Here is a 14,373-nt window from a genome sequence, read left to right as displayed (position 1 = left end):
CAAGTTTGGACAAGTTAAATGCAGGGAGAACAGAGGGTTCTTTTCCCTCCACGGAGGGGAGAGGAGAAAAGAAGCTTACTCTGCAGTCTACTTAGATCTGGAGGGCTTCTCAACACTGGGATGATTCTTTAGAAAAGGCTGAAAAACTACTTCTCTGGAGGTGTGAATGTTTCATGCATGCTCACTGGCTGGAGCTCTGCCAGACCAGAGAGAGCTGCATCGAGGACCCTTCACCAGCACTTCACACCCTTTCGTGTCTGTGGTTCTGAAATAGAATGCTCCTTGAATACTCTCTCCAAAGCTGCCAGCCCTTCCCCAAACCCTGGGAATCTTCTCACAGGGCAGTCTAGCTGCAGAAGGGCATATAGACTCCCCAGGAGTGCACCCCATCGCTGCAGACTCCAAGGACAAACACGGAAACACCAGTTTTTAACAAGCAGAGCCTCTCTCTGTGGAAGGATCTCCCTTATGGAGTTTCCCTCAAGGGTGTGTCCCAGCTTTCTCTGAAGCCACGAAGTCTAAAGAGCCTCCAGTCAGACCAGCTGAGATGTACAGGCAGAGCTTGCCCATCCCAAGGGAGAATCTGCCTTTGCAGACTTCCACTCAGCAGACACTGGTCCCACATGATCTGGACATCCCTCTGGCAAGAGTTCACAAACTTGCAAGTCCTCTTGTACCCTCAGCTACCTCTGTTCCTGTTCATTCAAACAGCATCAGTTAATTCATTCAAGGGAATTCCCTGGGGGTCCAGCGGTTAGGACTCTGCACTTCCACTGCCAAGAGCCCAGGTTCAATACCTGGTCAAGGAACTAAGATCCCACAAGCCACACGTGGTGAGCGCCGCCCCCCACCCCCAAAAAAACTTAGGATTCAGTCAATCTGCATACATTTACTGAGAGTCTGCACTCCCAGGCACCGTCCCCGTCTCAGGACCCTGCCATCCCTCTGAGATGTGACTCCCTGCTCTCCCCACCTCTCCTCTACTTCTGAAAACGGCAGCCCACATCCTCTCAGAAGTTTGCTGTGGTTATAATTTTCTTCTGCGGCATCCCAAGGTCCTCTCTGGCACTCCTGCGACGGGAATCTCAACACCACACCTACTCTGCCGCCTGCGTTCTCCGCTGTGTGTGCTGTATCCGCGTATGACAGCTGGCTGGAATAGGCATTTGCTGCACTCGGTTTGCCTTCCTACTCCCAGCCCCTCAGTGGCCTCAGAGCTGGAAAACAGCAGGACCCTGTTCTGGTGGATTTATGGCTGTTTCAGACAAACTGTGCCAACTCAGCAGTGGAAACACATTCATGCTCCTCAAGTCCACACATGCTTCCGTTCCCAAGGAGGACAGGCTTCGCCTTGGAGGTGATTTCAGCATTGCTCCTGCCTCACAACTGAAAGACCAAACACACAAGCACGCGCTGACTTATGTAACAGGGGACGCCAAAGAAAGCCTCCAGGTTATGCTCCCCTGGCTACAGAGGATGCAGGTAGGTACTGTTGGGCACAATATATGTGATCCTCATTAAGCAGATGGCTATGTAACCTTTGCAAACCAAATCCTAGTTTAAAGGCTGGAAACGTGCTATTTTAAAAGAGCCTTTCAAAACATGGACTCTTGCCTGGAAATTTAGTCCCTTCTTTTGCTTTCTTAAAACTCAGAGATAAAGATACTAAGATGCCTCAGAAAGTTAAATGCATTACCAGCCTGCATTTAGTGGATTCTGACCAGCATTGCTATTTAATGAAACAGAAGAAAATATCAGAACACAGCATATACAGCATGGGTGTTCTTTCATGAAACTTGAGTGTATGCGTGTACACATATGTGTGTGTATACTGAGTTACGGTGTAAAGTGAATTTCCTATTGTGGGTCATGGTCAAAGTCTAAAACCACTGATAGATGGTAAGACTTAATGTTTATTACTAGATTTGTATAAGATGATAGAAGAGGGGTACACAGTCTAAATAAGAGTTTTGTTGAGTTCCAACAAGAAGTTTTATTATTTCAAGCCAGTGTTTTCCAAACTTTTGACTAAGACCCACAGTAACAAATACATTTAGCCTTACTATCTGTATTGCTGTCTGATATTTACTTTTTTTTCTTTTTAATGCTAATCACGACCCATTAAACAGACTTCAATGCCCACTAATGAGCTGTGACTTGCTTCAAGTCTGAAAAGCATGGTTCTGGGGAATGATTGTACTTCCTGACCACGGAGTGAGAGAGAACAAACCATGCCTGCCCAGAATACCAAGGAGTGTGAAGGGAGGCCAGGCATGGTTCTGTCAACCTGCTCCAGTTTCTTTCGGTATATAAAAGGTTTAAACAGGGGAGGCCAGGGGCCGCTAACCCAGATACCTCTCTACTCACAATAACAAGAGGTAGCTTGGATAGGACCCACTCCAGTGTTCTTGCCTGGAGAATCCCAGGGACGAGGGAGCCTGGTGGGCTGCTGTCTATGGGGGTCGCACAGAGTCGGACACGACTGAAGCAACTTAGCAGCAGCAGCAGCAGCTTGGATAGGAGTCCTTTCATTGGCCCAAGGAGAGGGATTCCAAACTTAGTGTTTTTCTACAAAGACAGACATGAAAACTGGGCATGCCCAAATCCCTCAACAATGTAGCCAACAAACACCTCTCTTCCTGCCAGGAGTTTGCAGTGCCTTTAAAACATCCTTTGTGTCCCAGCCCCCAATTCCCAGCCAACCTCCCAACATCCTGGAACTCTGCAGCTAGTGACCAAGGGCTCCCATTCTTGTCAGTTCCACTCACTCACCACTTCCTCATCCCACCCTACCCCAGGGGTACAGGATTTTCATTTCCACAAGAAGTCCCATGCACACTTCCCAGCCAGGTGGTCTGGTGGAGGTGAGGATCTAGAGAACACTACACTGCCTTCTGGCCACTGCCCATAGCCAAAGCCACTGCTGCCATGTGCACATAGGAGGAGGTGACAAGTGAAGTGCCTGTCTCCCATTCACTCCGAGGGTGCTCCAAGGACCAGCTCCTGAGTCCTTGGCCCCCACCAAGTCAAGGCTGATCACCCTCTCCTCCCCACTTGAGCAGCAGTGGGGCAGGCAGAGGCTTAAGCTTCTGATGGTCTCATTTAGCACTCAAGCACTGTGTTATCTGGTCATTAGCTTCACAGTCTATTAACCAGGCTCCCTAACCAGCTGACAAGCTTCTGGAAGATAGGAACCAGCCAAACTTCTCTGAGTACAGGACAGGCGCTGGATACAGTACCATGGGGCCAGAGCCAACAAGGGTTCCAAGGAGAAATCCAGGAGGAGATACAAAGGCAGTTAGGAAGACCGTGTGATTGCCTCACCGCTAGAGCAACAGCTGCCACCTCTGTGGTTTGATTTAAGGGACTCTCGGAGGAGTGAAGGATGGAGGGGTGGATCTGGGCTGAGTCTGGCTGAAGTTGGTAGGAGGCTACAATGCCGGGTGTGGGAGTTGGGGGGCAAGGGAGAATACTTCCGGACGGGTGGGGTGGAGACACCTGGGCGCTGGGTGCCGTCCAGAAGTAAGTGAAGAGTTCCCAAAATTAATGTTATAAGCCTAGACGAGGCTACCAAATCTCGCAGGGATTTTACAAACCAGGTAAAGAAAAATCCGAAGTAGACGGCACTAATTATATAACACGACAAGCGGTGATACGCTCCTGAGAAAGATTTGCTAAGAAATACACGTTTCCTGGGAGCATTTGGGATCGGATTCTCCATGGTTCTGGCCATACCTTGCCGCGCCGAGGCCAAAGGTGAGGTCATCCGCCGAAACCGCTGGCGGAGACTAAGCCTGGATCGCCCGAGCCGCGGTCACGGCCGGGATCTCTGGCGCCCCCATCACCCGCCCCTCCTGCCTCCGAGCGCTCCCAGGCGGCCGAGGGGCGGTGAAAACTCTTCGTAGTCTTGCATCAGACTAAAGGCGGGTATGGCGTTTGCTGCCCTAGTCCCGCCGCTTTCCCTGCGGCTTCTGGGGGAGCTTGCTGGAGCAACCACGCGACAGGCTGGACTCCGCCAGCGTCTCCCAGGGAAGGCAGGACTTGGCTGGGCTGGGCCGGCCAGGGAAGGCTCGCCGCTCCCTGAGTTCCAAGAAGGGAAGCTACTTTGGCGCCCCTCCCCCCGGCACCCCCGCGAGGCGGGAGAGACGGCCCTGGGGAGCCGCGCTGGCATCCCGCGGGCAGCCGGCACTTTGCAGTGTTGGCGGGAAACGTTCCAACGTGGAACACGCCGTTGCAAACTGAACGGAAAGTTTGCATCCTGCAGCTTGCAGAAGTTGGTTCCTCCCTCCTTCTCCCTCCACCTTCCCCAGCCCCCAAACTCGGGAGACCCCCAAGACTGACACCAGGTAGGAGGTGAGGGTGGGGCGCGCTGGGCCGAGTGTGTCAACCACTGTCCACGGAGGATGCCACACAGCCCTCTGACGCTCGCCTAACCTGCAGCTCGGCTATCAGCTCTTCTTTGCTCAGGTTCTGCTTCTCCACCACCTGCAGCCCTCCATCTTGCAGGATCTTCCGGCAGCAAGGGTCCAGGCTATCACTGATAAGCACTTTCCGTAGATCTGCAAAGGCCATTGCTGGAGTCGGCCTTGGAATCTGCAGCTTTTCCTGGGCAGAAATACCTACAGAGAAACGCGGCTGCTTCGGCTGGCGGGCTTCAGTAACTGGGCAGGATTCGCGATTGGACAGAAACTCTCCGACTCTCTGTGACTCCGCCCCCTCGTGGTGGTTCTGGGTCTTCAGATCTCCTCCCACTTTATTATCCTCTGGAGACAGTCTCTCAATCTCAGCCAAAGCATTTCTCTATACCTGGTGAGCAGACAGAAGCATTTTTTGCTGAGTAGCTGATTCATATCTGAAATAAGTTGAAAAATATTCGCTCTCATCATGAGAGAAATATTTCCTCTTCACTTTCCTCTTAAGGACCTAACTCTTTAACAATCATTTATTAACGCACCTACTATGTGCAAGGCAAGGTGCTGGATGCTGAAGGGGCTCGAATTTCAAAAAGACATAGCCTCTTTCCTCTGGTTGGCTAACATCCCAGAATACCAAAGACACAGATGTGGAAAGTTAAATAATAAAAAGCAATAGGGAACTGTTTCTGAAACCTCACAAAACCATGACTAATTCCAAATGAATGATACAATGAAAATTATAAATTTGAAAAAGAACAAGGGACTGGTCCATTTGGACCAGCCAAAATATTTGTTCAAGTTCAATATCCTCCTCTTCCACTACTTCCTCTCTGATTACTTAAAAAAAGACGAAAAAGAAGAAAATAGATGAGATGTCAGTCTGGCCTAATTTATATATTGACCAAGGAGGCACTTCCCAGCCCTTATCTCCTTTATGTTTAAACCTTACGACAAACATGCTCTTCCATGCCCTATCTTATAGAATACTGGAAAGTCTTATTTTGGATTTTTTAAGACCACCTAGGATCAGAAACAGAGTCAGGGACCCTCACAGATGAATTGGAATTCATTATATCCAGCCCACTTAACCTTTATGTTCTGTTGTCCTCCACTATTCACAATGCTCGGGTGCAAGATCCTTATCCTATAGGACTATGCAGTGTCAGCACTCTCGTGTAATGAAGCTTTGGACAGATAATTCCTAGGCACAAATCAGAAGTTAGACCAAATGCTTCCAAAAGGAAAGAAGATAATTTGGCTCTCCTGTTTGCTGGTTTGGATGATTTCTTGCACCCGCGTCCCAGCACTCTTGAGTATTTCATTTCTCTCCCTCTCAGGAGGTGCTCAGCAACCCTGGAGGCCCTGGGAGCTGACAGTGGAACTGGCCCCGGAGGCTAACAAAGCAACTTGGCAAGTGCCCATTTTGGCTACCTCTTTAATTCAACTGGTTCCTGGACTCACCCTCTGCTTCCATACAGTGTAGAATCTAAAGCCCACTGTATCTCAAAGGTAACCCCAACCCTTGACCCCAAGTCAAACTTCTCAGATGCTGTTGAACTCAAAACCAGAGGCCCTTCCACACCTGTCACCTGGGCATTATTTTCTTGCTTTACTATTTATGACCCACCTACTTTCACACTGGACACACAAAAGGTACTTCTAAGCCCATTAAGAAAGTAGTCAACAGATGTGTTCAGTTCCAGTTAGAAAGGAAGGTGTGTAATAACTTTTATCATACACAAGTCAGAAACTTGCTCCTCTTTTAAATTTTCTATAGCATTGTCTTCAAGTTATCTCATAGTACCTTGGACAACATATATGTGAACATTTCATGTCTTCATTCTCCCCCCAGGATCAGAGACACAACTTTATGTCCCTCTAAACTAAGATCATGGCATCCGGTCCCATCACTTCATGGCAAATAGATGGGGAAACAGTGGAAACAGTGGCAGACTTTATTTTGGGGGGCTCCAAAATCACTGCAGATGGTGATGGCAGCCATGAAATTAAAAGATGCTTACTCCTTGGAAGGGAAGTTATGACCAACCTAGATAGCATATTCAAAAGCAGAGACATTACTTTGCCAACAAGGGTCCATCTAGTCACGGCTATGGTTTTTCCAGTGGTCATGTATGGATGTGAGAGTGGGACTGTGAAGAAAGCTGAGTGCCAAAGAATTGATGCTTTTGAACTGTGGTGTTGGAGAAGACTCTTGAGAGTCCCTTGGACTGCAAGGAGATCCAACCAGTCCATCCTAAAGGAGATCAGTCCTGGGTGTTCTTTGGAAGGAATGATGCTAAAGCTGAAACTCCAGTACTTTGGCCACCTCATGAGAAGAGCTGACTCATTGGAAAAGACTCTGATGCTGGGAGGGATTGGGAGCAGGAGGAGAAGGGGACGACAGAGGATGAGATAGCTGGATGGCATCACTGACTCGATGGACGTGAGTCTGAGTGAACTCCGGGAGTTGGTGATGGACAGAGAGGCCTGGTGTGCTGCAATTCATGGGGTCACAAAGAGTCGGACATGACTGAGTGACTGAACTGAACTGAATAGTGCCTAGCACAGAGATTTCCATGTTGGAGATTCAGAAGACATTGCATTCAAATTTAACTTATCAAGCACCTACTATGTGCCAGGTACTATGGCTTAACACGGGTGCAGTGATATACCAGTCACACCCCTTTCACCTGAAAAAAAAAAAAAGAAAACAACACAGACATAGAGAATGGATTTACACATAGCAGAGGAAAGAGAGGGTGGGATGAATTAAGAGAGTAGCATCGACCTATATACAGTACCTTGTGTAAAACAGATAGCTGGTGGGAAGCCCTGTGATGACCTAGAGGAGTGGGACACGGGGCATGGGAGGGAGGCTTAAAAGGGAGGTGATACGAAGTATACTCCTAGCTAATTCATGCTGTTGTACAGCAGACACCAACACAACATTGTAAGGCAATTATCCTCCAATTAAAAATAGATTTTAAAAAAGAAGTAAAACAGCACTTAAAGTATAGCATTCAAAGAATAAATAGAAATATGCTGAAGTGCTTTAACAGCAAGAAAGAGACCTCCCAGCACAAACTAGGGGCAGCAGGAAAGATTCTAGAAAGGTTGCCCCTGAGCTGATGCTTCAACGCTCATTGAAGGCAGGCACTCGAAGAGGTCCAAGGATACAGAGATGAGTACAACTTATTCTGCCTCAAACTGCTCATGGTCAGTCACCTAATCTTGAAAGCATATAGGATATATAGAATAGGAAGCTTCCATGTAGAGGAAAAAAAATAACATTTACAAAAACCCAGAGAAGTGAAGAATTATAAGATGTTCACAATGGCTGCTCCAGGGGTATCGGCTGTGGAGGTGCCAGAGGAGCAGATTAGGCTACAGAGGAGCCAGCGGTGAAAAGTCTTGTCCAGAGAAGAGGTTTCAGTTTGACTCAATAGGTAGTACAGAGGTGCTGAGCCCATTTTTAGAAGTGACATGGTTATATTGGGCTTCCCAGGTCGTGCTAGTGGTAAAGAATTCACTCGCCAATGTAGGAGACATAAGAAACAGGGGTTTGATCTCTGGGTCAGGAAGATTCCCCTCAGAAGGAAACAACAACCCACTCCAGTAATTATTGCCTAAAGAATCCCATGGACAGAGGAGTCTGAAGGGCTACAGTTCATGGGGTTACAAAAGAGTCAGACACAACTGAAACAACTTAACACACATATGCACACGTATGCACACACACTGTTAACATTAGCTGGCTGAGCTGAGCCTTGATATGCTCATATTCATGCTTGATATTCAATCATGTCTGACTCTTTGCAACCTCATGGACCATAGCCTGCCAGGCTCCTCTGTCCATGGGATTCTCCAGACAGGAATACTGGAATGGGTTGCCACTTCTTTCTCCAGAGCCTTGATACTGTTAGTTCAGTTCAGTTCAGTCGCTCAGTCGTGTCCGACTCTTTGCAACTCCATGGACTGCAGCACACCAGGCCTCCCTATCCATCACCAACTCCCGGAGTCTACCCAAATTCATGTCCATTGAGTCGGTGATGACATCCAACCATCTCATCCTCTGTTGTCACCTTCTCCTCCTGCCTTCAATTTTTCCCAGCATCAGGGTCTTTTCCAATGAGTCACTTCTTCGCATAAGGTGGCTAAAGTATTAGAGTTTCAGCTTCAACGTCAGTCCTTCCAATGAACACTCAGGACTGATCTCCTTTAGGATGGACTGGTTGGATCTCCTTGCAGTCCAAGGGACTCTCAAGAGTCTTCTCCAACACCACAGTTCAAAAGCATCAATTCTTCGGCGCTCAGCTTTCTTTATAGTCCAACTCTCACATCCATACATGACCACTGGAAAAACCATAGCTTTGAGTAGGTGGACCTTTGTTGGCAAAGTAATGTCTCTGCTTTTTAATATGCTGTCTAGGTTGGTCATAACTTTTCTTCCAAGGAGTAAGTATCTTTTAATTTCATGGCTGCAGTCACCATCTGCAGTGATTTTGGAGCCTCAAAAAATAAAGTCTGTCACTTTTTCCACTGTTTCCCCATCTATTTGCCATGAAGTGATGGGATCAGATGCCATGACCTTAGTTTTCTGAATGTTGAACTTTAAGCCAACTTTTTCACTCTCTTCTTTCACTTTCCTCAAGAGACTCTTTAGTTCTTCTTTACTTTCTGCCATAAGGGTGGTGTCATCTGCATATCTGAGGTTATTGATATTTCTCCCAGCAATCTTGATTTCACTTGTGCTTCATCCAGCCCAGTATTTCTCGTGATGTACTGTGCATATAAGTTAAATAAGCAGGGTGACAATATACAGCCTTGATGTACTCCTTTTCCTATTAGGAGCCAGTCTGTTGTTCCATGTCCAGTTCTAACTGTTGCTTCCTGATCTGCATACAGATTTCTCAAGAGGCAGATCAGGTGGTCTGGTATTCCCATCTCTTGAAGAATTTTCCAGAGTTTATTGTGATCCACACAGTCAAAGGCTTTGGCATAGTCAATAAAGCAGAAGTAAATATTTTTCTGGAACTCTCTTGCTTTTTCAATGATCCAGTAGATGTTGACAGTTTGATCTCTGGTTCCTCTGCCTTTTCTAAAACCAGCTTGAACATCTGAAAGTTTATGGTTCACATATTATTGAAGCCTGGCTTGGAGAATTTTGAGCATTACTTTACTAATATGTGAGATGAGTGCAATTGTGCAGTAGTCTGAGCATTCTTTGGCATTGCCTTTCTTAGGGATTGGAATGAAAACTGACCTTTTCCAGTCTTGTGGCCACTGCTGAGTTTTCCAAATTTGCTGGTATATTGATTGAGTGCAGCACTTTCACAGCATCATCTTCCAGGATTTGAAATAGCTCAACTGGTATTCCATCACCTCCACTAGCTTTGTTCACAGTGATGCTTCCTAAGACCCACTTGACTTCACATTCCAGGATGTCTGGCTCTAGGTGAGTGATCACACCATCATGATTATCTGGGTCGTGGAGATCTTTTTTCTACAGTTCTTCTGTGTATTCTTGCTAGATAATATTCCTACCCACCCCACCCTCCTCCACCCCTCACCCCTCATCCCATCTCCAATTTCCATTGTAAGTTGGAGGTTTTTCTTTTATAACAGAGGGCTGTGCATGTTAAGTCTCTTCAGAGGGCTGGAGAAGGGCAATTGTTCTCCCTCTCTCTGTGTTAAACAGAAACTTTGATTCTCTTGGAAGTATTAGGAAAATAGTTCAGCCTTTCTCTCCAGACACCTTATACCCTCCCCACCCCTGACACTTGCCCCTTGGGAAGAAAACCTGATCAGATTCATGAATTTGGGGGAAAGGTCCTAGTGTGAGTCAGGCCAGCCACTTCTTGGCTGTCTCTTTTAGAGTAGAAAACCCACAGATAACATGCACTCTGCTGCTTCCTGGTACGTGATGAGCCCCCCAGGGCAGGCCCCACCCCATGCACCTGAGGGTGCAGAGCTGCAGCTGCCCAGCAGCTCTTCCTGAGGAGGGTAAGGTCCGTGGGCAAGGCGGGAGGTGGGAGAAGTAAGAATCCCATTTGATCTCCAAACTCACATTATGAATAATAAAACAGACATCTTAAGTGGTAGAGGATGAATTCATCTGCAAAACATGCACAATTCGATTTGAATTCTAGCTTCTCAAATCACTGATAATGCGACCTTGGGCAAATTGCATTGCCTCTGCAAGACTTAGTTTTCTTCTCTATAACATGAGACTAACAGTGGGATAGTGTTCACTTCATAAGGTTGTTGTGAAGATTAACAATATTAACAAGGTTGTTGTGCAGAGCCCACAGATGACTGCCAACTGTAGTGCGTGGCTTTCACTCATTCAGTCAGTCAGTTAATATATGTTTATTGGGAGCATGTGAGCCTGGCACTGCTGAAGGTGCTGGGAGTGAAGCTTTGAATGGGACAAACACAACCTCTGCTGTTATGGAGCTTATGTTCTAGTTGGAGAATGAAAATGAGTAAGTAAATAAATGAAAGATTTAAAAAGATAATCTTAGGGTTAAGTTTAATGAAGAATAAAAACAGAGTGATGTGATAGAGGGTCGTGATAAGGGGATGTCTATGTTAGTGTCTATGATCAGGGAAGGCTTTCAAAGAAGGTGACATCTGAGGTAAGACTAAAATAAGTCAATTATGGGACTTCCCTAGTAGTCCTTCCCTAGTGGCTCAGACAGTAAAGCATCTGTCTGCAATGCAGGAGACCTGGGTTCGATCCCTGGGTTGGGAAGATCCCCTGGAGAAGGAAATGGCAGCCCACTCCAGTATTCTTGCCTGGAGAATCCCATGGATCATGCAGCCTGGTAGGCTACCATGGGGTCGTAAAGAGTTGGACACGACTGAGTGACTTCACTTTCACTAGTAGTCCGGTGGCTAAGTCTCCACACTCCCAGTGCAGGGGGGCCTGAGTTCCATCCCTGGTCAGGGAACCAGATCCCCCATACTGCAACTAAAAATCCTGCATACAGCTACTAAGACTGGGTGCAGCCAAATAAATAAATATTTATAATAATAAAATAAAATGCACTTTTAGAAAGATGTCAATTACACAAAGCAATAAGGAAGGGGAGTTCTAGACAGCAGGGAAAGCACAACAAGTCAAGGAACTGGCCCACCAATATTTCAGTAACACTTACAGAGTGCCAGGCACTGTGATAACCATGCTAAACAAGTCATGTGAGGCCACTGCCCTCAGGGAACTCACAGGCCAGTGAGTGAGCACATGTCCTGTGCGTTTCATCTGTACTGGACAGTGAGGAAAGCCTCGGCGGAGACAGTGCTGAACTTGAGATCTGAAAGGGGAGAAAGAGCCCTGGAGAACTCTGGAGGAAAGGGAACAGTAAGAACGAAGTCGCTTGGGTAGAAACAAGCGTGGCTTTTTCTTGAAACTGACAGAAGTTCCAAAAACCTGTCATGTAGAGAGAACAAGGGGGAATGCAGCCCGAGAGATTGGGGGGCGTCATCAGGGAACAGACCATTCAAGCCATGGGAATAGACTGGATTTTCAGCATTCTTGGGATTCCCTTGTGCCTCAGCTGGTAAAGAAGAATCCACAGGCAGTGAAGGAGACCTGGGTTCGATTCCTGGGTTGGGAAGAGCCCCTGGAGAGGGGAAAGGTTACCCACTCCAGTATTCTGGCCTGGAGAATTCGGTGGACTGTATAGTCTATGGGGTTGCAAAGAGTTGGACATCACTGAGCGACCTGCACTTTCACTTTGACCATTCACATTTATGGATGTGAAGAACAGCATTTAATCCATCCCAAAGGAAAAGATACCACTCAAGGGTCTGAAAAGATCAAGTCTGGACAGAAATCAGCTCAAATGGCAATCTGTATCTCTCTCCTATCTCTGTTTTCCTCTGAGTTTGCTTCATTTCTAGAAAGGCAAGATGTGGCATGTGCTTGCCTGCTAAGTTGCTTCAGTCGTGTCTGACCCTTTGCAACCCTATGGACTATAGCCCACCAGGTTCCTCTGTCCATGGGATTCTCCAGGCAGGAATACTGGAGTGTGTTGCCAAGCCTTCCTCCAGGGGATCTTCCCTACCCAGGGATTGAACCTGTGTCTCTTTCAACTTCTACATAGGCAGGCGAGTTCTTTACCACTAGTGCCACCTAGGAAACCCAAGATGTGACATCAGTTCAGTTCAGTTCAGTCGCTCAGTCGTGTTCAACTCTTTGTGACCCCATGGACTGCAGCACACCAGGCCTCCCTGTCTATCACCAGCTCCCAGAGTTTACTCAAACTTGTTCCCATTGAGTCAGAGATGCCATCCAACCATCTCATTTTCTGTCATCCCCTTCTCTTCCTGCCTTCAATCTTTCCCAGCATCAGGGCCCTTTCCAATGAGTCAGCTCTTCACATCAGGTGGCCAAAGTATTGGAGTTTCAGCTTCAACATCAGTCCTTCCAATGAATATTCAGGACTGATTTCCTTTAGGATGGACTGGTTGGATCTCCTTGCAGTTCAAAGGACTCTTATGAGTCTTCTTCAACACCACAGTTCAAAAGCATCAAAAGCATCAATTCTTTGGTGCTCAGCTTTCTTTATAGTCCAACTCTCACATCCATACATGACTACTGGAAAAACCATAGCCTTGGCTAGATGGACCTTTGTTGGCAAACTAATGTCTCTGCTTTTTAATATGCTGTCTAGGTTGGTCATAACTTTTCTTCCAAGGAGTAAATGTCTTTTTATTTCATGGTGGCAGTCACCATCTGCAGTGATTTTGGAGCCTGAAAAAATAAAGTCTGCAACCGTTTCCACTGTTTCTCAATCTATTTGCCATGAAGTGATGGGACGCGATGCCATGATCTTAGTTTTCTGAATGCTGAGTTTAAAGCCAACTTTTTCACTCTCCTCTTTCACTTTCATCGAGAGGCTCTTTAGTTCTTCTTCACTTTCTGCCATAATGTGAAAGTGAAAGTTGCTCAGTGAGAGTGTCCGATTCTTTGCGACCCCATAAACTGTAGCCTACCAGGCACCTCTGTCCATGGGATTTTCCAGGCAATAGTACTGGTGTGGAATGCCATTTCTGTCTCCAGGAGATCTCCCCAACCCAGGGCTCAAACCCGTGTTTCCCACATTGGAGACAGACGCTTTACCGTCTGAGCCACCAGGGAAGTCCATCAGGGTGGTGTCATCTGCATATCTGAGGTTATTGATATTTCTCCCAGCAATCTTGATTCTAGTTTGTGCTTCATCAAGCCTAGCATTTCTTGTGGTGTACTCTGCATACAAGTTAAATAAGCAGAGTGACAATATACGGCCTTGACGTACTCCTTTTCCTATTTGGAACCAGTCTGTTGTTCTATGTCCAGTTCTAACTGTTGCCTCCTGATCTGCATATAGATTTTCCAAGAAGCAGATCAGGTGGTCTGTATTCCTGGCTTGAGAACCCCATGAACAGTATGAAAAGGCAAAAAGATACGACACTGAAAGATGAACTCCCCAGGTGGGTAGGTGCCCAATATGCTACTGGAGATCAGTGGAGAAATAACTCCAGAAAGAATGAAGAGATGCTGCCAGAGCAAACACAACACCCAGTTGTGGATGTGACTGGTGGTGGAAGCAAGGTCCAATGCTGTAAAGAGCAATATTGCATAGGAACCTGGAATGTTAGGTCCATGAATCAAGGCAAATTGGTAGTGGTCAAACAGGAGATGGCAAGAGTGAACATCGACATTTTAGGAATTAGTGAACTAAAATGGACTGGAATGGATGAATTTAACTCAGCTGACCATTATATCTACTACTGTGGGCAAGAATCCATTAGAAGAAATGAAGTAGCCATCATAGTCAACAAAAGAGTTCAAAATGCAGTACTTGGGTGCAATTTCAAAAATGACAGAATGATCTCTGTTCATTTCCAAGGCAAACCATTTGATATCATAGTAATCCAAGTCTATACCCCGGCCAGTAATGCTGAAGATGCT

General features: G+C 46.7%; 1 protein-coding gene across 2 annotated transcripts in view; it reads right to left on the bottom strand.

Annotated features, from left to right (window-relative positions):
* PHGDH (phosphoglycerate dehydrogenase) overlaps nucleotides 1-4,693 on the bottom strand; it is a 31,022-nt gene extending 26,329 nt beyond the window's left edge. For both annotated transcript variants that reach the window (XM_018045984.1, XM_018045985.1), the window contains exon 1: nucleotides 4,435-4,693. In XM_018045984.1, the coding sequence (XP_017901473.1) occupies nucleotides 4,435-4,572 (138 nt within the window). In that variant the 5' untranslated portion in view covers nucleotides 4,573-4,693. The remainder of the gene's footprint in view (nucleotides 1-4,434) is intronic.

Source organism: Capra hircus, chromosome 3 (assembly GCF_001704415.2).
Source record: "Capra hircus breed San Clemente chromosome 3, ASM170441v1, whole genome shotgun sequence".
NCBI lineage: Eukaryota > Metazoa > Chordata > Mammalia > Artiodactyla > Bovidae > Capra > Capra hircus.
This window is presented reverse-complemented; position numbering and strand designations above follow the sequence as displayed.